This window comes from Trypanosoma grayi (genome assembly GCF_000691245.1).
Source record: "Trypanosoma grayi strain ANR4 Tgr_178_V1, whole genome shotgun sequence".
Lineage (NCBI taxonomy): Eukaryota > Euglenozoa > Kinetoplastea > Trypanosomatida > Trypanosomatidae > Trypanosoma > Trypanosoma grayi.
In genome coordinates, this window is record NW_008825797.1 from 1 (window position 1) to 25,199 (window position 25,199).

At 52.5% G+C, this 25,199-nt stretch overlaps 16 protein-coding genes across 16 annotated transcripts; 15 read left to right on the forward strand and 1 right to left on the reverse strand.

The window, feature by feature from the left end:
• Positions 1-37: 37 nt before the first annotated feature.
• DQ04_01781000 (protein G6) lies at positions 38-976 on the forward strand (the record flags this gene model as incomplete). Its single annotated transcript, XM_009311143.1, has 1 exon — positions 38-976. The coding sequence occupies one exon, from the start codon at positions 38-40 to the stop codon at positions 974-976; it is 939 nt and encodes a 312-aa protein (XP_009309418.1).
• Positions 977-1,497: 521 nt separating this feature from the next.
• Positions 1,498-2,499, forward strand: DQ04_01781010 (hypothetical protein; the record flags this gene model as incomplete). Its single annotated transcript, XM_009311144.1, has 1 exon — positions 1,498-2,499. The coding sequence occupies one exon, from the start codon at positions 1,498-1,500 to the stop codon at positions 2,497-2,499; it is 1,002 nt and encodes a 333-aa protein (XP_009309419.1).
• Positions 2,500-3,050: 551 nt separating this feature from the next.
• Positions 3,051-3,596, forward strand: DQ04_01781020 (centrin; the record flags this gene model as incomplete). The annotated part of the gene is made up of 1 exon (XM_009311145.1): positions 3,051-3,596. The coding sequence occupies one exon, from the start codon at positions 3,051-3,053 to the stop codon at positions 3,594-3,596; it is 546 nt and encodes a 181-aa protein (XP_009309420.1).
• Positions 3,597-3,914: 318 nt separating this feature from the next.
• On the forward strand, positions 3,915-4,433 carry DQ04_01781030 (hypothetical protein; the record flags this gene model as incomplete). The annotated part of the gene is made up of 1 exon (XM_009311146.1): positions 3,915-4,433. One exon carries the CDS (start codon positions 3,915-3,917, stop codon positions 4,431-4,433), a length of 519 nt encoding a protein of 172 aa, XP_009309421.1.
• Positions 4,434-6,024: 1,591 nt separating this feature from the next.
• On the forward strand, positions 6,025-6,867 carry DQ04_01781040 (hypothetical protein; the record flags this gene model as incomplete). Its single annotated transcript, XM_009311147.1, has 1 exon — positions 6,025-6,867. One exon carries the CDS (start codon positions 6,025-6,027, stop codon positions 6,865-6,867), a length of 843 nt encoding a protein of 280 aa, XP_009309422.1.
• Positions 6,868-7,190: 323 nt separating this feature from the next.
• On the forward strand, positions 7,191-8,399 carry DQ04_01781050 (hypothetical protein; the record flags this gene model as incomplete). The annotated part of the gene is made up of 1 exon (XM_009311148.1): positions 7,191-8,399. The coding sequence occupies one exon, from the start codon at positions 7,191-7,193 to the stop codon at positions 8,397-8,399; it is 1,209 nt and encodes a 402-aa protein (XP_009309423.1).
• Positions 8,400-8,961: 562 nt separating this feature from the next.
• On the forward strand, positions 8,962-10,626 carry DQ04_01781060 (putative glucose transporter; the record flags this gene model as incomplete). The annotated part of the gene is made up of 1 exon (XM_009311149.1): positions 8,962-10,626. The coding sequence occupies one exon, from the start codon at positions 8,962-8,964 to the stop codon at positions 10,624-10,626; it is 1,665 nt and encodes a 554-aa protein (XP_009309424.1).
• A 407-nt stretch (positions 10,627-11,033) lies between these two features.
• On the forward strand, positions 11,034-13,133 carry DQ04_01781070 (hypothetical protein; the record flags this gene model as incomplete). Its single annotated transcript, XM_009311150.1, has 1 exon — positions 11,034-13,133. The coding sequence occupies one exon, from the start codon at positions 11,034-11,036 to the stop codon at positions 13,131-13,133; it is 2,100 nt and encodes a 699-aa protein (XP_009309425.1).
• Positions 13,134-13,788: 655 nt separating this feature from the next.
• DQ04_01781080 (asparaginyl-tRNA synthetase) lies at positions 13,789-15,798 on the forward strand (the record flags this gene model as incomplete). Its single annotated transcript, XM_009311151.1, has 1 exon — positions 13,789-15,798. The coding sequence occupies one exon, from the start codon at positions 13,789-13,791 to the stop codon at positions 15,796-15,798; it is 2,010 nt and encodes a 669-aa protein (XP_009309426.1).
• A 589-nt stretch (positions 15,799-16,387) lies between these two features.
• On the forward strand, positions 16,388-16,819 carry DQ04_01781090 (AP-2 complex subunit sigma; the record flags this gene model as incomplete). The annotated part of the gene is made up of 1 exon (XM_009311152.1): positions 16,388-16,819. One exon carries the CDS (start codon positions 16,388-16,390, stop codon positions 16,817-16,819), a length of 432 nt encoding a protein of 143 aa, XP_009309427.1.
• Positions 16,820-17,227: 408 nt separating this feature from the next.
• DQ04_01781100 (hypothetical protein) lies at positions 17,228-17,665 on the forward strand (the record flags this gene model as incomplete). The annotated part of the gene is made up of 1 exon (XM_009311153.1): positions 17,228-17,665. One exon carries the CDS (start codon positions 17,228-17,230, stop codon positions 17,663-17,665), a length of 438 nt encoding a protein of 145 aa, XP_009309428.1.
• Positions 17,666-18,375: 710 nt separating this feature from the next.
• DQ04_01781110 (hypothetical protein) lies at positions 18,376-18,618 on the forward strand (the record flags this gene model as incomplete). Its single annotated transcript, XM_009311154.1, has 1 exon — positions 18,376-18,618. One exon carries the CDS (start codon positions 18,376-18,378, stop codon positions 18,616-18,618), a length of 243 nt encoding a protein of 80 aa, XP_009309429.1.
• A 176-nt stretch (positions 18,619-18,794) lies between these two features.
• On the forward strand, positions 18,795-20,276 carry DQ04_01781120 (hypothetical protein; the record flags this gene model as incomplete). Its single annotated transcript, XM_009311155.1, has 1 exon — positions 18,795-20,276. One exon carries the CDS (start codon positions 18,795-18,797, stop codon positions 20,274-20,276), a length of 1,482 nt encoding a protein of 493 aa, XP_009309430.1.
• A 396-nt stretch (positions 20,277-20,672) lies between these two features.
• Positions 20,673-21,662, forward strand: DQ04_01781130 (putative G-actin binding protein, putative,twinfilin; the record flags this gene model as incomplete). Its single annotated transcript, XM_009311156.1, has 1 exon — positions 20,673-21,662. One exon carries the CDS (start codon positions 20,673-20,675, stop codon positions 21,660-21,662), a length of 990 nt encoding a protein of 329 aa, XP_009309431.1.
• A 697-nt stretch (positions 21,663-22,359) lies between these two features.
• On the forward strand, positions 22,360-23,289 carry DQ04_01781140 (hypothetical protein; the record flags this gene model as incomplete). Its single annotated transcript, XM_009311157.1, has 1 exon — positions 22,360-23,289. One exon carries the CDS (start codon positions 22,360-22,362, stop codon positions 23,287-23,289), a length of 930 nt encoding a protein of 309 aa, XP_009309432.1.
• A 1,261-nt stretch (positions 23,290-24,550) lies between these two features.
• On the reverse strand, positions 24,551-24,853 carry DQ04_01781150 (hypothetical protein; the record flags this gene model as incomplete). Its single annotated transcript, XM_009311158.1, has 1 exon — positions 24,551-24,853. One exon carries the CDS (start codon positions 24,851-24,853, stop codon positions 24,551-24,553), a length of 303 nt encoding a protein of 100 aa, XP_009309433.1.
• Between the last annotated feature and the right edge of the window lie 346 nt (positions 24,854-25,199).

The window sequence follows — 25,199 nt, forward strand, 5'->3', positions numbered from 1 at the left end:
TGTGGACACGGTGAATTTCCAACTCGTTTACGATGTGATGCGCGTGCACGAGGGATGCGTGATGTTCGAGAGGGACCATTTCCAGCGAATAGGCGAGAGCTGTGTGGTTGCCGTGTCGGACACGCAGCACAACAACAACAGCACGAGTGACAATAGCAAATACGCTGCGTTGTCGTGTCCGGTTGAGGCTGTGGCCGAAAAAATCAGGGATTACATCCGCTCCTATCACCGGGATGGTGGTGATGTCAACTTGAAATTCATCACATGGTTGCCACCCCGCAGCAGCATGGCAAGCAAAATAAAGGAGCAACGCGAGCTGCTGTGCAACTTTTCCTATGCTTTGTATTATGTAAAATCCTTTTTCCCCCCGGAGGAGTGGTACGTGGATGGGACGCGGCTGTCGCTGATGTACAATGCACAGCGACACACACCGAACGCAAAGATTCTCCAGACCCAACTTCGCTCACGGGCTAAGGCTCTACAGGAGTCTACAAACGCGTTTGAGGTGCTAATGGTGCGGGATAAGGCGGAACAATTCCTCGTGCCGGAGGGATCTCGCTCGAACTACCTCCTCCTGACATCAGACAATCGGCTCCTCTGCTCGCTGGAAAAGGACATTCTTATTGGGATAACGCTGCAGGCCGTGCGAAGGGCGGCAGCTGCCGTTGGAATTCCACCGATTGAGCACCAGCAGCTCTTTGTTGGGGATCTGTGCACCGCAAAGGGGCTTGTTGTATTGGGGACGAGCCCTGGCGTGCTTCCGGTGCGGGAGATTCAATTATACCACAATGAGGAGAGCCGGCAAAATTTTCTAGCGGCACTGGACGACTACGAGCAGCGCGCTACCGCGAAGGAGCTGGTGGCGACGATGCGTAAGCAGATTGTTGCAGCCGGTGGGGTGTTGCGCCTCGACAGCGCGCAGAACAGCCTCCTGACACGTCTGAGAGAGGCGTATGAGGTAGAGGCATTTCATTAATAGACAAAATATAGTTGAATTCTTTTTAAATTGGGGGCGGGGGCTGGACAGGAAGAGACCAATAAATACAAAAGGGAGATGTGGAGAGAGAGAGATAGGAGAGGCACATTGGCTTCCTCAAAAGAAGGCAACGAAACGTGACAATTGAAATGATCACATGGAGACGAAGATATTAAGGAAATGGACATATGAATACTGGGCCAAAGCAGCACGACAAGGAGAATACACGAGAAGTACATCGTTGTTGTATGAGCAAAAACCTTCGCTTGCGGTGCAGCCAGTCCTGGGTCCTTGAGTTGAGTGTTTTTTTTTTCTTCAAGCTTTGGGCAGGGGAAAAAGCGGTGTAAGAACACTGTTGCTTCACTTGTCTTCATTCTCTCCTTCCTGTTATTGGTACCCGTACTACTATATATATATATATATATATATGCGGGCGCAACGAGGAAAGTGAGAAAACGAAGGTCTAGTTTAGCATAACCTGAGGGGCACCAAAAAAGTGGGAATATTATAGAGGGCTTGGGATGATGCTGCGCCAGTCGCGCCGCCTGCTCCTTATGGAGGGTGAACGAAAGTTCACGTTCCCAAGCACACCTGCGACACACGCAGCCGGTGGTGTTCCATTTTACGGCAACATCTATGCTGGCCGCGTTGACTCGCAGAATTACGTGCCGCCCGTACAAGAGGGATCGGGCCTTATCAAGCCCAAGGAGAATCTCTGGGATAATCCGCAGGTGCGTGCTAAGTTGGAGAGCTGCCCATACTTTGCGCTTTGTGACCAGGTGATGTGGCACAACATGGACCCTGCTTACCTCGACCCCGGTCTTCTCACTGCGGAGGAGCATCAGCTGCTGCTCCTATTTAGTCGTGCGTACTTTGAGAAATGGAAGATGATACATGAGAGGCCGCCTAATGCACTTCCGCGTGTGCGCATAAAGTATGGCGCCACCCGTATCCTAGATCAAATGCTGGATATGCTGGATGTTCCCGCCAAGGTGCGGCAATCCCTGGTGAAGGAGTTCCAATTGGATGATGCATCATTGATCGCAATGGACCCCGACTGCTGGACGACAGCCTATCTGGACCCATTTAATAGGGATCACTTCTCTGGCCGCGTGCTGGAGTTCGCCGACATGGACGAGCCACTGCGCAACAAGTTCTTTCTCCTCCTGCAGCAGATGCGGCGTATGGTGGTTGTACGACGAGACACAGAGGAAGAGGAGCGCATGGTTGTGCCGTTTAGTCTGGGGGTCACTTTGTTTGACCTCAGCAAGTATCTGGGCCTCTCACCATACAATGGGCAGCTCAAGGTCTATGATTATGTGGATATGCAGCAGACAAAGCATGCAATCACCCTCAAAGACGAAGACACCTATTTTGATTTCCTCGTCACGCTCTTCTTCAAGGCAGACCTCCACAATGCAACGCTAAGTGATGTGGCGGACAACACAGATAACACGGCGCGTTACACGATCACTGTGGAGCCGTTCACTGTCGCTGAGAAGCGTATTGGACGCTGGTTTTGATTTAGCGACGCGCAATTTGGCGTTCCGTGTACTTTTCTTTGCCCATCCTAGCATGGACGGGGTACATGGAGGCCTCTCCGTTGTATCGCCCTCCATGAGGATTCATTTAGTTTCAGAGGGGAAACACCTCTTGTGGCTGTTGTTGTTTTGCGGTGAATTTCATTTCGAAACGTGATGAAATGCTTGTTCATTTAAGTCAATGTCTGTATGTGTCTCTGCCTGTCTCTTGTTGATCTAAGTTTCCCTCTTGTTTGTTGGTTCTTGTTGTTCCTTTTCCCTGGTGCTGCTCTTGCTGTTTTGGTTCCGGCAGCGAGGCTGCAAGAAAGGGCAAGGAAAGGATATCATTTCATACATTGGTATATAGAGAAAAAGAGAGTGTAAGCACCGCGTAATTGTACCTCGTAGCATTCTAGATCCTCTAGCGTGTCACAGCATTGAAGGAACCTTTTTTCTTCTCCCGTTCTGGGTTCTAAGAGTGGTTTTCTTAAAAAAAAAAAGATACATTTTTTTCTCTTTCATTCCTTTTTCACGCTCTTTGCGCTCGTTCCACGATGTCAGCGTCACGTGCCGCTGGCGGTCGTTTGGCAGCTCCCGTCCGCACCGCTGTGCCCGCGGCACTGCCGCGCAAACGCCGCTTCGAGCTTACGGACGAGCAGCGGCAAGAGATCCGCGAGGCCTTCGAGCTCTTCGACTCCGACAAGAACGGCCTCATCGATGTGCACGAGATGAAGGTGAGCATGCGGGCACTGGGCTTTGACGCCAAGAAGGAGGAGGTGCTGCGCATGATGCAAGACTGCGCTGCACGTGACCAGCACAACCAGCCGCTCATGGATTTGGCTGGCTTCACGGACTTGATGACGGAGCGATTCGCGCAGCGAGACCCGCGACAGGAGATGATCAAAGCCTTCCAGTTGTTTGATGAGAACAACACGGGGAAGATTTCGCTGCGTTCGTTGCGCCGTGTGGCCAGAGAGCTCGGGGAGAACATGACCGACGAGGAGCTGCAGGCTATGATTGACGAGTTTGACACGGACCAGGACGGAGAGATCAACCTGGACGAGTTCCTAGCCATCATGCTGGAGGATGAGGACTACTGAGGCACGCATCACGTGCAAACCTCTGTGAGAGCACAGATAGACAAGAGACAAGGCAGACGAGGGGTGCACATTATTCCTTCGTTCTGTTTTTTGTTTTTGTTTTTTGAGTATGACGCGTTGGCGTGCCTCGTGACGAGTGAGAGGTTGGAATACCGAGAGACCGTTCTCTTCCTGGAGTATTTTATATGCTTCGTTTCCCCTTTTCCCCCCTTTTTTTCTCTCTCTCTCTTTTGGCTTTCTCCTGTCTCCCGCATCCCCAGTGTTTCCGCTGGATCATAAAAAGCGTGAAAGTGTAAGAAAGGAGGAATAAGGTTCGTCATGGCGGACGGCAAAGCACCAAAGCACAGAGGCTCTCTAATCTCTGCCATTCGGTCCACGTTGAAGGCTTCAGGAAAAGGGGGAAGCAGCTCGCAGTCAGGTCTTGGCTCCCCGAAGATCTACAGCGACCCGGTCCCTCACCGCTTCCGCAAGACGCCGAACGTCATTGGTGCAGCAAGTGTGAGTCAGCGCATCTCCGACGAGAGCTGCTGCCCATCGTTTCGCAGAATGCCTCTCGTCCACGATCACGAGGTGGCTCTGCACAGTGGGGTGTCGCCGCACCGTCAGTTCCAATATGACAAAATCGGTCTTCTTCAACTGTCGCTGTCGATGTGTGCTCCGCCTTCGAGCACTCTCTTGTCAGCGGAAACAGTGTGGGAGGCAGAGAGGTTTTCGACAAACACAACATCTGTGTCTTATGAGCAAGTTTCCCCTGCGGTTGTGAGCAGCCGAAAGGCCTCAATGCTTTTTCACTGGCTTGAAGACCAGTCCGTTACATGCGGCCAGGAAGTGCGATAGCACACACACACACACTCACACATAAATATCATCTACCCCGCAGCAAGAATCGCGAGTACTTCTAATAGCACTCCTCCTGCCATGATGTACGACGATTATCGCTCCCGTTTCTGCTTCAAAAGGGAATTTAGGTGGGAGTTTCCGCTGAGGGTGACATGTGTTGGGCCACTCCGTACTTCGGTGTTCGTGAGAAAGCGTGTTTTCTTATTAACTACCTGCATTCCAGGTGTCTCCAAACAACAGAGAAGCTGGGTGCTGGGCGTTGGGTGTAATTAATGTGTTCAAAAAACGAAGAAAGGGGATGGAGACGGTGACGTCTTCTTCCTCCATTGAACCGGAAATTGATGTTTTGTTTTTTGTAGTCATAGCAACAAACAACAACAGAAATTCCCCCCCCCCCCCTTATAGCCACCATGAAAAGAATAGCAGAAGACCTATATGTCTAGGAACATCGCAAATGGAGTACATATTCTTCTGAAACCAGAGTCAAATGAGGATGATAGATATGAAGGGTACTACTGTAACCGCTTTCTATTGCGTCAAGTGTGCACTGTAGTCCCAATGCACTCTACTTCCCGCCATAGTTTGTCTCTTCTTGTTCCGTAAGCTTGTTCTTCTAGATGAAGTCCCATTTCCACCCGTCGCTTGACCTTTGTAGGAACGATGGGCATTTTCCTGCAGCGTTGCGTTTGTTTATTTATTTCCATCTTTTTTTTTTGTTTGTTTTGTCTTCTTGCTTTCGGCAGCAGCGTGGGGGTACTTTTTTACCCCTCACCTTGTGTAGTCTGAAAGTCACATCACACACCATTTGTATAGGACGATGTTGTTTCGCAATCTGCAGTGAGGTCTTTTTTTTTTTGTTGTTTTCTTTGGCATTCGCNTTTTTTTTTCTTCTGTTGTTTTTTCCCCCTTTTTAAACTCCCCTTCTGTTTTGACTTTGTTTTTTGGCTCCTCTCCTCAAACGCGTGTATTGGGGGGGACAGAAGAACCGAGGTACCACCACACACAGATTTCTTCTTATTGTGTTTCTCCTCGTTCTTCCGCTTCTTTTTTTTTGTTGTTGTTCTTCTTTTTCTTCTTCTTTCTTCCTGGTGCTTCGGCTGACGATGCCCATTCCTGCGGCAGGCCTCCGTCAGCGGCACCTCCACGTCATTGGGGAGTCCGTGTGTGTGTGTGTGTGTGTGTGTCTGTGTGTTGAGATGTACGTGTAGGTGAAAGACCCAACGAGGTATGCCTTGGTGCTGTTGTCGTTTAGGTTCATGTTCTCGTTGAGTATAAAACACATTGCCAGCGTTATCTTCACTCCATATTTCAGTTTTGCGCAGATACACACACAGACCTATATAAAAAAGAATATATATATATATATGGATCAGTCCCCCTTTCTCTCTCTCTCTCTTGGTATTAACGTGTGCGCTTGTGCAGAGGAGTGAAGGTTTGCTTTTTCTTTGTTTGTTGTGCCTTGCAGCTTCTATTTGATTCGTGCTCCCCCCGTCTGATTGTGGAAGGTGGAAAACCAAAAAAGAAAAAAACGAACAAACAACAAGATAGTGCGGATAGGTAACACATAACAGCTGTTTGGCGAGGGGAAATGGAGACGGCGGCGGAGAACCACGAGGCGGCGGCGTTCCTCACGCCACTCCATGCGGTCTTCACCGACGGCAACGCTGCGCCGCTTGTTGTTCCTGGCGGCACGGAAGAGGTGATGAACGAGGAGAATGGGCGGGGTGGGGCGCTGTGGGACAATGAAGAGGCTGATGAAGAGCAGCAGCAACAACAATTGGAGCATCGTGACGATAACGAAGCAACATTCACAGCCGGCTTCCTGGTTGGAGATGATGACGATGACGATGATGAGAATATCGATGCTCATTATGATGATAATGATAATGCAGTGGACGTGGATGGATTTCAGTCGGACGATGAGGGTGAGAATGATGAAGACCACGGCAACTTTGCTTCTGAGAAAGGAAATAGGCTCGCCTTCCCACTCTCGCGCATCAAGGAGCTCTTGAAGTTTCACAGTGCCTCGTCCATCGTGGCGAGAGATGCGGGTGTGGTGGCCTCTGAGGCGGTTGTTTTGATGCTGCAAGACTTGACACGACTTGCGGCAGCCAATGCGGAGCGGCAGAGGCGCAAGACCGTCACGTACGCCGACGTGGCTAACGTGGTGCACTACTTTGATCGCTACTCATTTCTGTCGGGCGTTCTGCCGCCTGTATCGGCGGCGCCGAGCAGTGGCGCCAAAGTTGTTGTTGGCCCTGCCAATTCAGCCACAACAACAACAACTAATACTACTACTACTGCTGCTGCGGCGACGGCGGAGGCAAAGCAGAGTCGCGGCGCTCCACGTGGTGGCGGGGCACTGCGGCAGCAGAAGCAGCCAAAGGCGGCGGAGGGCGGAGGCTTGCGTCAGGCAACGCTGAGGTTTTGACATTAATGGGAGTTCTTTCTGTTGGGTTTTGCGCCCTGTGTCACGACGGCAGCAGCAGCACCACCACCACCATGCGGCGATGCACGTGTCTCTCTTCTCGATTTGCTTCTCCGTCGTGCAACTCGTTTTGTTTATACGTTTTTGTTTTTGTTTGCTGTTTTCTTCTTTTGGGGTTTTTGCTTCACGCGTTGAATCCGCGTCGCAGTCCAGAGTCACTGCATTGAAGGGTCTGCCGATACGCGGTACGACAAACACCACTGTAGAAGTAGCAGTAGAAAGGGAGTGATAAGAAGCGAAAGAAAGAAGAACGTAGGGACAAGGATATGCTAAGAGCCTCCGCGCCGGTCACACCGCGGCACGAGCGGGACCGCCCTGTACGTTTATTGACAGATGATGAGTTGCGCAAAGAGTTCGTGCACCTGCGCAAGACGAACGCCACGCTCAGCGAAGAATCAAGTTCATTGCAAGCGGAAATTGGTGCCCTCTGCGAAGAGTCTGTTCGCTTCCAGCAAAGCACCGAGATTGAGGAGGAGAAGCTGGCAAACCAACTTCTTCGGCGGCTCCAGAGTGAGGAGCAACAGCGTCGGCGGTTCCGCATTCTGATTCGCCGCGAGGAACTCTCACGCCATAAGATCATGGACCAAATCAGCCAGGTTCGCGGCCAGAAGACAGAATTGGAGAGTCAGTTGGCACAGGAGCAGGAGTCCCTGATGCGGCAGCTGCAGAAGAAGCTGGTGGAGGTTGTCAACAAGAAGGCCGAGGTGGAGCGTGAGCTGCTGAAGGAACGTCGTAGCTATCTTGACGTGCTTGCAATGAAGCTGGCAAGCCTCAAGCAATGCTCATTCGACGCGACGGGCGACGCTGCAGCCAACTTCGACGAGGGGAGCGCCGCCGCGGGGGAGCCGAAGTTGTCACCCCACGAGGCGGCCAGCGGTGTCGTGTCATCACCGACCGCCACACACGAGGCCGTCATACGACTGGAGAGACAGCTGAATGATCTGCTGCGCGAGCACGCCGTAGCGGTGCAGGCTAGCGCGAAGAATGAGGCGCTCTGCGCGAAGCTGGGGGAGAGTCTAGAGGGCATCCAGCAGGCCGCCTTCCTCGATCGCGCCCGCGCGTCAAAGCTAAAGGAGGACCTCCGCCAAGCAAGGCGACGCCTCCTCTCCATGGAGCATCAGATGCGCCGCCGCGGGCCCTCCGTTGCCTCGGATGACAGCTCTGGTCTGCAGACGCCGACGTATACATGTTTGAAGAATTTGTCGTCGCTGCGCGATCACACAAAGGAGGTCCTTTCTGCACACCAGCGGCAGGCGAGCAGCAGCCTCCACCCCTCCTGTGATGTGTCTGATATGGGGGAGGAGATTCGTTCTTCATCGTCGATGCTCTGCAGCCCGTCGGTGAACTTCACGACACGCACAACGGCGAGCGATGAGAGCGGCGCGGTACTTTTGACGGTAGAGCGGTTGGCGCCGACAACAGCCACAGCACAGGAGCAAGAGATGATGAAGGAAAGTGGGGTGAAGGGTAGCTGAGGAGGAAGCACACGGAAGAACAACCACGCCGTACATTAAGAAAAGGAATACTCAGAAGAAAATGATAGAAAAAACGACGTCTGCTACAAAATTGTGCTGTGTTTCTTCCTAATTTTTTTTTTTGCGCTTGTCTTAATTCGGAACGATGGAAAGGTGAGTGTATCAACAAAACAAAGAGGTGTGTCCGCATACGTGCAGTCAGCCTCTTTCGTATTCTCGCTGTGTCTGTTGACATGCGTCTGCACTGGCCCTCCCCATCACGGGTAGTACCTTTCATCTTTCTTTTTCTTGCGGTAGTGAGTGTCATTGTTCGGCTCCCTGCTGGGAGATTGCAGGGGATGTGGGACGTGCATGTGCCCATGTTTATGACCCCCATGCATTCTTCTGTTGTATTTTTCTTAGTGTGCTCCTGGAGGAGAGCACAAGATGGAGCGAACGGGATAATCGGCTACACACGAATAATAATATTGTTATTCAACCCTCTTTCCTTTCCTTTACTGTTGTATTTTGGTTTCCCTATGAAGGATCTCCGTATTGACAAATTTCAGTGCCACTGAAAAGTATGGAGCAGCATTCTGTAAAGCGACGGACAGTCACCCCACAGAGCGAGGATCAGGAAGGGTTGTTGATTGATAAGAAAACAAAACCGGTTGCTACGGCGTATTGCGTGGACGTACCTTTCTTTTCGTGGGAAGTTCTTCAGATTGTGTTGTTGCATGTCATCGCTGGCAGTTTTCTTGGTTACAGCGTGGGTTTCGTTGGGCCGTACTACACTTTCGTGAAGATCAGCCGTGACTGCTCCGCCATCACCGCGCAAGCCGCCTGTCTCTTATCTATTCCTGGTCGATGTGAATGGGAGAATAACAGCTGTATTTTCCGTCGTGACACCTGCAGGGGGTTGGCGCTGGAGGATTGCGGTGTGGATTTCAGCAGAAGAGCTCATCACTGTCTGTGGGAGACCAAGGCTTCTCTCTGCACGCGCCAGGTGGGGTACACGGCTGTGCAAAACGGTTTCTTCGCCGCAGCGATGATTGCCGGGGGTTGTCTCGGATCGCTCTGTGCTGGCGTCATTCTTTCTGCGACTGGAAGACGAAAGACTTTTTTCTACTCTGGACTCGTGGCGTGCGTGGCGGCGGTACTAACGCATGTGTCGACGTACACAGACCAATACGTCATGGTCATTGCTGGTCGTGTCCTCGCCGGTGTGGCGTCTGGGGTGCTCTGTGTTGCATCTCCTCTGTATGTAGAGGAGATGGCGCCTGCGCAGCACCGACAACTTGTCGGCGTCTTCTTTCAAGTGGCGTGCACGTTTGGAATCCTCCTCGCTGCAACTATGGGGCTTGTGCTGAATCCGCGTGACTTTTCTACAGATTTGCACATGCAGCTGTGTCGACAGGGATTGTGCATTCCACCCAGCATCATCGCTGTCTGCGTAGTGATCTCTGGTCTCTACATGAAGGAGAGCCCGCAATGGGTAGAGCAAAGGCTCCGTGCAAGAGCAGTGAGAGAGGAGCGGGCCTCAGTTAATGACACATTGAACGTACCGGTTGATGATGATGATAACATGAGTGATATGCATCCAGGTTCAGACACAATGAAATACTCATGGCGTCTTTTGGTACGACCTCTCACCACTTCATTCGTTATGTGCGTTGCTCAACAAATGACGGGTATCAATGCAATTATGAATTACGCCCCAAACATCACCAGTGTGATGGGACTGGCCCCTCTCACAGGTAATTTTGTGATCATGGCGTGGAACTTTGCTGTCGTGCTCGTGTCTATCCCACTATCATCCAAGTACCGTGCTGACTTTATGTACATTGGTGCCGTGTTTGTGACGTCAACCTCTTGCCTACTCACTGGCATTTTTGTGTTTCCACCTATGGGTGCCGGAGACACATTAAAACGTGTCTTCTCAAGCATTGGTATCGCCATATTTATCGCCTTCTTTGAGATTGGCATGGGGAGTTTTTTCTGGGCTCTTTCGCATGGAATTTTTCCACCTGCTTTTCGTGCACGGGGCTCAAGTTTCACAGTGCTTGTGCAGTTCCTATTCAACATTCTCATCAACGTGGGGTTTCCAATCGCTGTGGAGCGGCTCTCGGGAGGCCCGTCTGGAAATCAAGACAAGGGCATGGGGATTGCATTTATGTTCTTTGCGTCAATTGGCTTCATTACTGGTGTGTACCTGCTCAAGTACTTGCGTCTGTGGGAGGCGCAATGAGTCTCAGTTGGTGTCATCTTTTTTTCTTGTGTGTGTGCGGTTTGTTTTTTGTCCCTATACTGACGCATTCGTCCCTCGCTCCATCTGTATCTCTCATCAGCAGCCCCAACTCCATTTTGTTGGGGGACAACAGTGCCTATTTGTACGGGTCTGCATGAGAAACTTATTGTATAACTTAAGAAACCAACTTTGACTTCTTTGTTCACACGCTGAGGTGTGAAATTATTTGCGTCCCCTTCTGAAAAGTAATTGCTGGTATTGAGTCTCAGTCTCAGTCTCAGGAGAAGTCTCTCCAGGGTCATGTTTTGATGGAAAATCATGTATAATTCCACCATGTCACTCTTTCCTGGTCATATACTCGTTCTACTGGTGCCTGTCATTCCCCAGCTTAGTAGTCTCCCGTAAAGATGTGTGAAGTTAGCGTCGTTGAGGCCCGCAAGCACTGTAAGCTCATTGAGAAGAACCTACAAAAACGCCCCATTTGTTTTTGTGTTCGCTTTGACGCCGCTCCTTCCGACGGCAGCAGAAGTAACAACATCAGCAACAGAAAGGGATTTCGTGGTGCGCAGGCGTTTCGGACCCCCGCGGATGTCGTTGTGCCGCTGGGGTCGTCACTCGAGAGCTCCACGTTGAGAGATTTGGTGGCCGACTTCATGCTTCGTGTGCTGCGGCGGTACCCAAGCCTCTCAAAGCGCACACTGGATGCATTTTTCATCAACGCTGAGGGAACATCTGTGCCGGCCGTACGGAACACACAACAAGTGAGGTTGCTGCGGCTCGACGTGCATGTGAACGCGGAGGACACGCTGGACAACTTCTTCGCACCCGCCTCCACGAGCGGTCCTACAGTGTACGATGTCATTGCCCACTGGTCCCCCAATGCACAGCCTGGCGCGGCTCTCGAAGACGGTGAAGGTGAAAACGAACCCGGAAACAACAACAACAAGGAGGAAGAAGAAGACGACGACAATGCATGCGTTGACAGACTGTCGGAAGAGGTGTTCCCGGCTCCTGTCATTTATCCCTTTACGCAGCGCTGCCCCTACACAAAGCTGATGCCGCGTGACTCCCGGTCTGGCAGCACCAGCAGCAGTGTGCCAACAAGCAAGGATGCCGCTGGGCGTGCTGCCGCTATCGCGTCGTCAATGGCGGAAAAAGAGGCCGCGCGGAAGGTGCGCCGCGTACTGGAAGTTGAGGAGCGCACATCACGGAAGGTAATCACGCGCGATGAGCGCTCCGCTCGCAATATGATTGCCGAAGGAGAGGAAGAAGGGCGAAAGCAGACACTAACGGTTGTCCGCCTGATGAATGCTGATTATGTAGCGTCATGCGGCGTCGCGCCAACCGCCGCATACGCGGTCTGCAGGCACTACCCGGTGGACACGGAGCCACTTGTCACATATCCCTCGTCCGCGTACAAGACAGAGCTGGCGGAACGCGTGGAGGAAACAGCTTGGCTTTCTCATGTCTTCGCCAACACGCCTACGGCAGGCTCGGCTTTGTCTGCTGTCAAGCAACAACAGCAACAACGTAAAAAAATAAGTAAGAGTGCTGCATTATCAATCCAGGGAAATTGTACTGACCTTGCTGAGACTGATGGGCAGCGCAATGGGGCGTTGGATGGGGAATGTACACCGTATGAAGAGCTTATCCGGCATTATGTAGATGTGCGTCGCGATTTGCTGTTATGGGAGCGCAAGACGTTCCGCGCTCTCACGACGGAGATGCGTCTTATTCTGGAGAAGCAGAAGCGGCTTGATGGGGAGATTGTGCGAACGGCCTTTCTTGAGGAGCTGGAAAAGGCGGGTGTGCTCGATTTTGACAGCTATGTGCAGCACTATGATCAGCACGCCCTCATCGGGGAGAGAGCTGAGACACCAGACACGGAGCCATCGCACATCCCCGACGAGTGCGAAAAGCGAGGTGGATCGGACGAGGGGGCAGATGGTGTGACATCGCTCGTTTTTGCGCGACCTACCAAGTTGCCTCATGACCAGCGCACGCTGGTAGATGGCGACCCAGCGGCAACAGGAATAGCACCAACGAGGGCCGCCACGCCCTTAACGCCGAAGATGCCGCGAGAAAGGTCCCCCCGTTCTCGTCTTGCTGACGACGAGCATTTCCGTCGTGCTCTTGAAGAGAGTAAGGCCCGTGCTAAGGCGGCCCTGGAGACAATCTCTCTTATTGACATGCGGTGGTATGAACCTATCTCGTTTAAACTTGCGAAGCATCGTGTTTCATTGGCTGAGAGTGAGGAACGAGGTGCCATCCTAGAGGAGGAAAAGAAGCAGTGGAAGAAGGCTGTAGTCCACGCAAGGGAAGAGGGTGTCGAACTTGAAAACAATTTACTCCTTGCTTACTCCCGCCTGATTGAGCCGGTCATACAGGCGGAGGAGCGGGATAGAGCTGCCCTAGATGAGCAGCAAGAGCGGCGTATGGCGCTGCTTCTTTCCTTGTTCAAACACGGCAGAGAAAGACTAGAAATGATCTTACCTCGCCTTGTGTAAACTTATGTACAGTTGCTATTATTTATGACCTTTTTTTTGTTTTAAGTCTTTCATTGTTTTCTTTCTTTTTTTTTTCTGTTTTTGCTCATTGGGCGAAGTGCTGGGTTGTGATTGAGTGAGTGAGTGTGTGTGTGTGTGTGTGCTTTGGTCGTGTCTTCGAGTCTCCCCCGCCTTTGCTTCAGTTGTCATTCCCGCGACCGTAAGAGGAGGGACCGAAGGTGCTCCGGCGCCCTGCATAGTAAGACAAACGAACAGACCGAGAGGGAGGAGAAAAAGCAGCAAGAAATCATAAGAAGAAAAGAAAAAAAAGAAGGTGTGTGTATCTGTGTGGCCGCTGGCCTGTGTGTGTGTGTGTGTGTGTGTGGGTCTGTATCTGTTTGTCTGTTTCTTGCAGGGCGTATAGGAGTGGAGGAGGGGGTGTATAGTAATGGCGTCGCGGTGTCTGTTTGGGCGCCTGCTAGCACGACTCCCGAGCAACAACAGCAGCGGCTGCTGTTGCTGCATCACACTCTCTCGTCCCGTTTCATCAGCCTTCCGAGTTGGGCGTATGTCAATTGGGGGATTCACGTCGTGGCAGCGATGGCCTCAAGTGAACAGTACCCGCCCCACCCTTTCCTCTTCTCGAGCTTTTGTTCATTCGGCAGCTAAAGAAAATATGACATCGCCAGAGGAATTGCTCGACAGCCTTCAGCGTATTGTTGGCTTGGACGGCAAGAACGCTAAGGACTTGTCCACAAAACCCGAGCGCGTGCAAGATCTCCTTAGCTTCTTCAATAATCAGAAAATGACACCGGAGTCACCACGCGAGCAGAAGGTGATGCTCTACAACCTATGGGCCAAGGTCAAGCTCCCCCAGCACCGTGATACCGTTGCCACCTATGTGAAGACTAACAAGCTGGACTCCACACAGAAGGTGGACGCAGCAGTGCGGTTCGTGAACAACATGAAGGAGTCTGACGCGTTCGATGCTGCCAAGTTCGAGAAGGACTGTGGCATTGGAGTCGTCGTCTCGCGTGAGGAGACAGTGGGGCTCGTGAAGTCGGCGCTGGCGGAAGAGAATCTACAGACACTCAAGGCGTCGTGGGTAAAAAACCCCAACATGCTGCTCGGCAAGATGAAGCGCGTGCCAGGGCTGCAGTGGGCTGACTTTACGATTGTAAAGGAAGTCATTGAGGAGGTGGTACCTCCTATGATTAAGGACGTCGTCCTAGAGGAGACTGAGAAGAAGCCGAAGCACAAGGACCCTGTTGTGCAGTCCTCGGCTGCTGCAGGGGTGGCTCAAAAGTGCCCGCGCAAGGAAGACTGGAGGTGTGTTGCTGCTGGGCATAAGCTTAGTCGTATTGGCGATATTCCGTCCTGCAAGGAGGGGGCAACGGTGTTTGTGGTTGGATGGGCACATCGAGTCCGCCACCAATCTCGAATTTCATTTGTGGTGCTGCGTGACGGCTCTGGTTTTATTCAGGCTGTATTCAGTGGAGAGACCGAGCCATTCCACCGCGAGACGTCTCTGGCGATTCGCGGAACAGTGAAATACGAGCCCAAGGCAGTTGCGGAGCTGCAGCCGCCGTACGAACTGCAAGTGGAGGAGTACGCCATCATTGGAAACTCTGATGGTAGCATTGAGAATGTCATCACTGCTGAAAGTTCGCCAGACAAGTTGCTCGATGATCGCCATCTTGTGCTTCGTGGAACATACGGATCTACAACGGTGAAAGTTCGCCACGAGATTCTTCGCGCGTTCCGTGAGTACTTCTGGTCTCTGGATATGTGCGAGGTGACTCCGCCAACGCTGGTTAACACGCAGTGCGAGGGTGGTTCCACTCTCTTTGATCTGATGTACTACGGGAAGAGCGCATACCTCACGCAGTCCTCGCAGCTGTACCTCGAGACATGCACCGCCGCTGTGGGTGATGTGTACTGCATTCTCCCCAGCTACCGCGCGGAGAAGTCCAAGACGAGGCGGCACCTCAGCGAGTTTACACACCTCGAGGCGGAGTACGCGGTGTGCGACTTCGAGGAGTTCCTCTCGCGCCTGGAGGACCTCATCGTAGCTACGTTCAACAAGACAATTGAACGTGTCGGCCACCTTGTTGCGTTCATGAACCCTGACCAGCTGGTGGATGCGAAGGCTGACCCACGCGACCCCAAGAGTTGGAAGATCGCACCTAAAAAGCCCTTCCGCCGCCTCAAGTACACTGATGCAATTAAGTTCTGTAACGATAATGGTATTCTCAACCCTGAGACGAACGCACCGTTTCAAGTTGGCGAAGACATCACCGACCAGCCGGAGCGTGCGATGGTGGGGATGATAGGCGAGATGGTGTTCATGACACACTTCCCAGCGGTAATGAAGTCCTTCTACATGGCACGTGACCCACACGACCCAACGCTGACGGAATCTGTCGACGTACTGGCGCCCGGCGTTGGCGAGATTGTGGGCGGCTCCATGCGTATGTGGGATTACAACGAGCTGATGGAGGCATATAAGCGCGAGAGCCTCGACCCGAGCACCTACTACTGGTACACGGACCAGCGCAAGTATGGTTCGACTCCGCATGGCGGCTTCGGGCTGGGCGTGGAGCGGTTGCTGGTGTGGATGCTGAACCTCGACTCCGTGCGGGAGGCCTGCCTCTACCCACGCTACATGGGCCGGTGTGAACCGTAGTGAAGGAGAAAACGTGATGAAGGGACAAAACGAAAGGTGAAAACAAACATGAATGCGAGCGAACCAAAAAAAAAAAGAACATACGGGAAAACAAAACAGAACGAATGAAAAGACACAAGAAAAGGGAAAAAGAGGCGGAAGTCAGTACCTTTTTTGTGGCATGGATCTAGGACATAGCTAGGTGTCTGCAATATAATATATATATATTTATATATATTATAATACAATGAGAAGAAATGGGTGAGAGTATTCAATGTGATTCTGCAATTAACCTAATCTAACAACACAGCAAAAAAAATATGCTATTCTGTTTGTACATCCACCACCGGTGTGCGTTTGTGTGTATGGGTGTGTCTGTGTCTGTGTGTGTGTGTGTGTCTGTGTATGTGGTGCACACGTGTGTGCCTCACTGTGATGGTTGGCCAGGGAGTAGTATTCATATTTTTATTCTTGTTGTTCTTGTTGTTTGGTTTGTCGCCGGTGTGATTGTCTTTGGTGTAAAATCGCTTCTCCTCACCCCCACGCACCTACACAACTAATGATTGCTATAAGAAAGGACGAAAGTGAAAAGTTGACCAAAGGGGGGCCAATGATACACTTCATCCTCCTCCAGAACCGCATGGGCAAGACGCGGCTCGCCAAGTTCTACGTCCCCTGCGACGACAATGAGAGGGAACGAATAAAGCGGGAGGTGCACGCAATCATCAACAGCCGCGACGCTCGCCTGTCAAATTTTGTCTCGTACGGCTCACTGAAGCTTGTCTACCGCCGCTACGCAGGGCTGTTCTTCTGCTTCGGCATTGAGGAGGATGACAACGACCTCCTCTACCTCGAGTTTATTCACCTGATGGTGGAGGTGCTAGATATGTTCTTCAAGGATGTTTGCGAGCTCGACCTTGTGTTCAACTTTCACAAGGTGTATCTGATCATTGACGAGATGATATTGACGGGGGAGGTGGAGGAGGTGTCACGCGCCGTCATTCTCGACCGCCTCAACAAGCTTGATATCACTAACACGTGACATGGCGGTGATGGCGAGGGCGGAGGGGTCTTGGGAGATGTGGGTGGGATGGTGAATTTGTATCCGTCCGTGTCTCTTTGCGTGAGAAGGTGGCTGCGCGTGGCCTTGTTGGTTTGCAACGCGCTGTGAGTGGCGATGCTTCTTTCTGTTTGTTGGTACAGTTGCTGCTACGAGTTACGTTGGAAAAAAAGGAGGGACGTCTACCCATTCTGCACCTGCTGCAGTTAAAAATGCGTCCCCCCCCCTATGTTCCCCGTGCTGTTATCTCCCCTCTTCCTATTCTTTTCTCCTTTTTCCTTTTCCTCTTGATGAAATGCCCCCCCGCGCAGAGAGCACGCACTGCGTAGGAAGGGGTGCCCAGATCCCGCCCTTTTGTATTCCTCTCCCCTGTCAAGCAAGTTGTCCGGCATGTATTCCTGGTACCAATTCATTTTCCCTATTGGCCTCCTCCTGCTTGCGCACAGCGTCTACCTCGCGTTGTCCGTACGCGAACAGTTGCAGCAGCACCACCATAGCGGCGGCGAGGATGCGGCGGCCGGCAGCGGGAGCTACTTTCCTATTGCCGCACACGCGGCGGGGAGCGCCGCTCACATAAACGCTTCCACTATCCCTATTTTCGTAGAGTTGCTTGCCGGTGTTGTTGTTGCAATTGTTGGCCATGTGAAGAGGGCATCATTCAACCGCGCACGCCTTATTGATAAGAATTGCTTCGAGCGCTACGACGGTATAATGTATACGGGAGTGGGCTTCATGCACTTCAACCATCGTGGGGCGGCGGCTGGTGGCCATTCGGGCAGAATTGCCAACGGCGACACCTCATCGTTAGCGTCCAAGAAAAACGCGTGAAGAGTTCTTGTTGCACTTCGTTCCGTTTTCTTTTTTTTTTTTTGCCTGCCACTTTGGTTGCTGCTGTGCATTCGTTTGCTTCACCGTCGCTCTTTCGGCGGTGGCCGTTGCTCTTCGCTGAAACTCAGCTACTCGAAGGGGAAACACGGCTTGCGGGTGGAGAGAGAGAAAGAGAGAGAGAGAGGGGAGGGATATAGCGGAAGCGGAAGAGGGGAAGAAAGGAGTGCGTGTTCGTAGAGCCCGGTAAATGGCTGATGGAAAAAAAAAAACGAAGGCAAACGAAGAGAAACAAAAAGGAAGAGGAAATTGAGGAACAACATGAACTACGTAATACTCATTAAATGAAATGCACCAAAAACAGCAACAATAAGGGTAGGGAAATGGGTAGTGGGAGAGGTTTCTCTTCTTGTCTCTTCTGGCTCCCGTCAATTGTGGCGCCTGATGCTGCTGCTGATGTTATTCCGTTTCTTTGTGTGTACACTGTACAGTAGGGGATAGTGGGGGAATATCACTTGGCGGGGCGCGTGTGGTTGACTTAACCAGCACGTCTGCAGTTGTGTAGCGGCACGAAGGGTGCTGTGACGCAAAAGTGAAGTAGGTGTGCAACTCCGACTGGTGGGAGAGAGGGAGTGAAGAGGCATTGAGGCCCCGCACACACACATACATACATATTATTTATTTACTCAGACGTTCAGCAGGAAATATTCTACATGTTACGGAGGACCGTATTTGCGTTGTCGATTGCACGCCCGACGCTGCCGCTGCTGGGCAGTAAGGGTGGTACACCAAAGCGAAAGAAGAACCCCATGCAGCTACGCCGCAAAGTGTATGGCCTACACTTCAAGGAGAGGTATCTCAAGACAGAGGAGTGGTACTACTGTCCGCTCTGTGCCGAGCCGAAGAAGCAGGGGGAGTGGTGTCGCCGAGAGGACTGTCGTCAAATCAAACCATAGCGTGGTGCAAACAAGAAAAAGAAAATGAATTTAAGTCGTTTCGGCATGCAAGGTCTGTAGAAATACAGATAGTGGGTTGTGGTGGTATCAGTAAGACAAAAAAAAAAGCAGACTTGTTGCCGATGCTCTCTGCCTTTTTTCTCCTTCTCTCATCGCGTTTCCCTCTGCAGGAAGGAATGAACCTCATCTTTGCCGAGGGCGCCCACCAGAAGCCCGTGAGGCGTTTTGTGGTGCCGCTAGACCTGCACCTGGGCCCAGGGAAGGAAGAGGGCTGCGCGCCCGCAACAGCGCCACCGCATACCCCGAACCCCGCCCTGGTGGCACTCATACAGCAGCGCATCGAGCACGGCAGTGGTGCCATGCCTACGGAAAAGGACCCAGACGCTGCAAAGTATGCGAATGATCGCATGCGCCGTCAAGCGTCACTAAAATCGGCTCTCTCCGTACTTTGCCATGTAGCCGCGATGGATAAGCCCGGCCACTTCACTTATAGTCAAAAAAATCAGCCCCCAAACAACAAGAATATTACTGGAAGAAGCAGCATCAGTTTATGCCGTTCCTACTCTCTGATGGATATTTACACAACTGTGCGAGCCTTAATGCTGGAGTATGATGATGTCCTGCAGCAGCAAAACAGCGGAAGTGGGAAACAGCAGTTTGATCCGCAGGCGGCAGCAGCTGCCCTCACAGCTACTGAGGGCCGAGTGGATGCTTGCCTCGCTTTGCTCGAGCCGACTCTACTGGGATTGATTATTAACTTTGATCGAGCGCGAGAACTGCCAGCTGGATATGTTATGGGCATTCTGCGCACGTTGCCACAGGCGTTCGCGGTCGAGAAATGGCCCTGCAAAGTCTTGCAAAAAGAGGATAGTAAGAGGTCACAACAAAAACGTCCTCGTGATGACGGCAATGCATGGAATAACGTGGGTGACGCTGCTACGGCGATTGTTCTCAATACACTTAGGGAGATCAAAAATAGTGACTGCCTGCGTGTTGTTGCTGCTTCTTCTGCGAAGGGCCCTAATGCTTTATCGCCAGCGAATGCCCCATCGTGGTTGACGTTCGAGGACGTAATGACAAGAGCGTCGAACGGGGTGTACCGCTCGCGTGGGCTCTACGGTGCGCTGCATGACACAAGGGTGTTTCTCTACGGACGTAGTGCTTCAGTGCGACAGGAACAGGAGGCAAGCATCACAGCGGCCCGTGTGCGCTTTGAACACTCACTGAGGTGTCATTACGGTGATTTTCTGCGCAAGTGCGGGCTCAAATGTTGGGCGGAGAAGTCTCTGCTTCCGGAGGAGACAATGTTTGGTGTCAACCCCCTTCCCAAAGAGGAAGACGCTACGTCTTACACCGACGTTCAGCGCAAGTGCTTGAAATTGCTCGACTTACTCCGCGCGGTGGACACCAACAAGTGGTTTGAGTACCCGGTGTTTGACATGGCCAACCTTGAGCTGAGTAGCGTGGAGCGGTGGGTTCGGAGCAAGTCCTTTGGTGTAAAAACGAACCGTGATGCCTTTACGGCTTTCCGAGATGTGCTAGAGCAGATGGTGGATAACTGTGTGTTGAGCTATGGACCAATGAGCCCATTTAGTCAGGTCATTACAATGATACGGCAGCGTTTGGTGGACGCTGCGCGTGAAGTGGGGCTGCTCTGATCACATGGGAATCTGTTTCCGATGCTGCTGTTTTGTTATTATGTTGTTGTTGTTGTTTGGTGAAGATCCCGATGGTCTCACTTATCCTCTCTCCCTCTCCTCTCCGATGTGTGTTGGTGCAGACAGCACCGGGCAACGAATACGATTGCCGTGTGTGCATACAGAGGCGGCCACGACCCTTTCCTCCTTGTGCGCTCTGCTCGTTTTGGCTTTTTTTTTCTTTCTGGGTTTTCTCTGTGTGTGTGTGTGTGTGTTTATTTTCTCTGAATCCACGGGGCTGGAGAGCGGCAAGAGCCAAAAAAGAAAAAGACTGATATTCAAGGCCCCAAGGAGGCAAAAAGAAGCAAAAAGAAAGCCAGAGTACGATAAACCAAAACAAAAAGAACCATATCGGAAATGTTGACAGTTAACTTCAATTTGGAGACCCCCCTGCAGGAAGCCTTCAAATCTTTCCGTGAGGGGTCCGCGCCGATACGCGCCCTCATCGTCACTGTGGATAACGAGGTGATGCGGCTGCACGGGAAGCCCATTGAGGCGACACCGAACGTGAGTGACGACCTCGTCAAGGTCCAGCAGCGCCTCACCGCCGACCAGACTCCGGCCGCCTTCATTGTTATAAAACTTCAAGAGGGCGAGTTCGCGCAGGTCTCGTACTGCGCCGAGGGCATCAAGCCAAAGGTACGGATGCTATATGCGGCTGGCGCCGGTCACCTCGCAGAGGCGTCGGGCCTGAAGAATTTGAGGAAGGAACATGCGGTGCGTGTACAGGACATTGCGCTACCACTCTTAGCGAAAGAAACCGCCAACAGCCGTGCGGAGCTCATGACAGAGAAAGAGAAGCTACGCGTTGTCATGGACAAAATGGAACTGGCGCCTGCGCCTGTAGCGATGCCCGGCGTGACAATGCCGCTCGACGATGAGAGTGTGCAGCTGCTGCAGAAGCTGCGCTGCGGCGAGCTGGCGGCGGTGACCTTTTCCGTAAAGGCCGAAAACATTGTGGCTGAGAAGTCACTGCCGAGCAAGGATGGGGTGTCGTCTCTGTCGAGCGTCATTGACGCGGTGAAAGGCCTCGTCCCGGCAGACAAGCCACGCTTCGTTGTGCTGCGCTGCCCGGCAGGGGACGCCGCGAAGACGGTAATGGTCTACATCTGCCCCAGCACTGCCAAGCCGCGGGAGAAGATGTTGTACTCGTCCTCCAAGTCCTCGTTCGTGGAACAGGCGAAGCACCACGGTGTAGTGCTGGCGCGGCGGCTCGAATTGGACAGTGCCGATGAGTTAAAGAGCGCCGTTGAGGACGCCGTCCTCGACAGCATGGGGAACGACGTCGCGGAGCGGCCAGTGCCGCCGAAAGCCGCCGCCGCAAAGGGCCCGCGCATGCTCATCTGACAACATGACTAAATGAGCAGGAGACATTGTGTGCGCGTGTGTTGGATTGCTTGCCTGATAAGGCACGGGGGGAGGGGACGTGCCTTTTGATAGAAAAAAAAATGTCAAGGGAGAGGGAAGAGGAGATAGCGAAGAAAAAAGACTCAACAGCTTCAGCAGAGGGTGGCTCTGACTCCGCTTCAGAGGGGGAGTAGGTGCTCATTCAAAAATAATTACAACAAGCCTTGCTGCGTCCGGTCCAACCTGATAGGCCAAGCTGCAGTGTTTTTCTGGCGTCTGGAGTAGAGTCAAGGGGCGAAGCAGACTGAAGAACCGATCAATGAAATGAAAAGGAATGAAAGTTCCTGCACGAGTGTTTCCTTTTCTTTTTGTTTCGCCTTAATAGTGTGGGTTCTTTTTGTTGTTGTTTTTTTGTCTTTGGATTGGGCCAAACGTCACCGATTTGTGTGTGGTTTACTTTACTTGTGACCCAGCTTTTCGTCCACGCCTGTGGCGGCATATTTTTTTTTTTATCTGTGCGTGTTTTTTTTTCTTCCGATTTATATTTATTTTAGCAATATCACTTCCCCCCCTGCCCCTCATTGATTTCCTTTCGGTATGCTCTTTTGTCTTTGCTTGCCATTTCTTTTTCTTGTTGTTTCGCTTGTGCCTGTCCATGTGTTCCAAACAGCGCATTGTCGTGTGTGCGTGTGTGTAGATGTTGTTGCGGCGAGCGGCTCTCCCTTCGTGGCGTCCGCTGTGCTGCGCCACCCTCCGGCTGGGCGTGCGGTGTGCCACAGCGACGGGTCCCCCGTCTCCCGTGAATGTTGAGACCTTCACGCTCAACGAGGATGTTGTCAAGAAGGATATGGAGGCGCTGCAGCGGTGGAATGATCTGTCGCAGACGATTGACGCGTCCCGCATGGGGAAGCGGTACGACGAGGTTGTTGCCGCCGTGGAGAAGGGGTTGGAGATGCTGGGGGAGATGGGTGCGCTGAATGCCCCCATCCAATGTGAAACACTGTTGCTGCTGGAGGCGGCGCAGGCACATTACAACATGCAGCAGTTCGCGCCGGCCCTGGCTAAGGCGGAAAAAGCGAAGAACTCGCTGCTCACGGCGCCCCCGGCTCTGCGGGACGCCGCCCAGCTGGCGGAAGTCAATCAGTTGATTGCCTACATTCACCTGGAGAGTGGCAGGGCAGAAAAGGCCAATGATGTCTTCACGGAGGTGCTGCGCTGGATCGACGTGGATGCGAAGTCGGCTATGCCGATGCAGGCAGTGGCTGCTGTGAACATGCGCCGGTCGATCGTTACAGGGATCGGTCTGTGCTATCATCGGCTTGCCGAGAAGGATGTCGCGTCGGGAGGCGACGGTAAGGATATGTACGGCAAGGCGCTTGATCTGCTGATTGAGGCGCTTAACATCCACATTGACGAGAACGACTTCAACTCCGTCAAGTCGACGCTGTCAAGTGTGCTGAAATGCTTCGAGGGTGTCGGCGACGCCGCTCAGGCGGTGTCCACTGGTGAGAAGTACGTCAGCTGGTGCCGCCGCCATAACGATGAGGAGGGTGCCGCCCAGGGCGCCGCGTGGCTGCGGGAGCTTCACGAGAAGTACCCCACCGCGGCTAACACTACCACCAAGTGAGGGCGATGCTTGTACAGCTCCCAGAGCCAGAGACACATGCCCACGCATGTGGGTGTGCGTGACCTCTCCCTCTCTCTCTGTGTCTGTGTTTGTGTGTGTGTGTGAATGGGTGCAGCATTGAAGAAAAAAAAGCAGAAAGGAGGTCACAATGTCGAAAGAAGGGATTAAAGGGGATAAAGAGAGGAAATATGGGTGGGTACATTCGTGTCAGCAGCTCTGCTATATGCATGGGCGTGCATTGTGGAGTGTGTGCGTGCGCGCCAGAGGAAAAGAAAAGAAAACTGAATCCTCCTTACCCCCTCCCCTCTTTCATCCACTGCACACACACACACACGTCTCTCTGGGTGCGTGCCTGTTAGGAACAGCAATGCGCGAGGCGGATAAGGCCGACGACGAATGTGTTGATCTTCGTAACTCGTGGAGGACCTTCATGGTCCCTGCAGAATCAACCAAACGAACCGAATCAACTGGCACAATGTTGACGCCTGTGTGTGGCCTTAATCGCCAGGAGTACACGCTCCTTCGCCGATACCGTCTTGTTGGAACAAGTAGAAACGAGCAGTCGCTCTTGTTTCTTTCTTTAGTGAGTCCAAATCGTGAGTTGCTAAGCGCAACGACTCATTTGTTCATCCAACTCAACGCCCAGTATCGTCAGTGCGTGACTGAGGACGAGGAAAATATGACTGTGCTGTGCAGCCGCCATGAGGAGCAGTTGGCTGATCTCTTAGAGGCTGCAAACCGGAGTGCAAGCGACATGGTGGTGACCTCAGACGTCACTCAGCGATTTGTGCTGAAACACCAGTGCGAATTAGAGGAGCTTCAGCAGCTAAACCTTGAGCGTGAGAAAGCAACAGAAGTGGAGCTTCGCCAGAGTCTTCTCGCCTTTCTTAAAACGTCTGCACCCGAAGCGATGGCCGTGGTTGGAAAAGGGGACAGGGGGCGGAACGTGCGCGCGCACGGCGAACTATTAAAGCGCACCAGTAGCATTGCACACTTCGCACCTTCACCTGTGCCTGTGCGGATGGTGGAGCTGCCGAACTTGCTGCGGCACGAAATTGAGTGTTTGCGTTTAAAGGACACTCTATTGCGGCCTGTTGTAGTGGACATCTCACCGTTGTCGTTTCTGCCAATGTGTCTCCACTGCATCTACGCTGAGGAGCACGACACCGCGCCTGCAGTGGAGGAGCACCTACTACGCCTGTCGCAGCAGACGCACTCGGTGCTGCTGCTCATCGGCGCACAAAGGGAGGTGGCGTCTATTCTATCCTCCACGTCTGCAGAGCTTTTCCTGCAGGACGCTGCGCCCACTGGGGAGTCGCCATGCTTCGTTCCGTTGCTGCATCATCGTCATTTGTTGTTGATGCTCACAACGCGATTTTGGGGTGCCAATATTGTTCTCCTGTGGACACCCCCAAAGGTCGATGACGCGCATGTGGCAATGCCGCTTGTCGTGGAGGATGCGTTGAACCTGGCGTACTCGTGGAATGCCGACATGTTCTCGGTTGCAGTAATGCGGTCGGCTGTTTCCATGCATGGCACATCGCGGCGAAGCGCCGTCGAGCATTTGCAGGATCTCTCCATGGAGGTTCTACGTCAGTTGCAGAGTGTTGTTGCTAGGCTCGCATATGAGGCTGCTGTAGTTAAGCCTTGCTCAAGGTGGGAACTCACAGAAGAGCCTGAGGAGCAACAGCAACACCAAAAACGCCAACAACGGTTGGAGGATGAGCATGCTGTTGTCCTCCCCACGTCCGCCGCGGCACCCCAGGTGTCTTTTAACACCACCATTTCTATTCGCCTGTTTCTCCCTGATGTGTTACTACAAGTGGAAGTTGGAGACAGATGTGCGTTCTTGTGGGAGAGCGACGCTGGCTCGGTTTCTGGTTCTACTGGTGGTGGTGGTGTTGGTGACG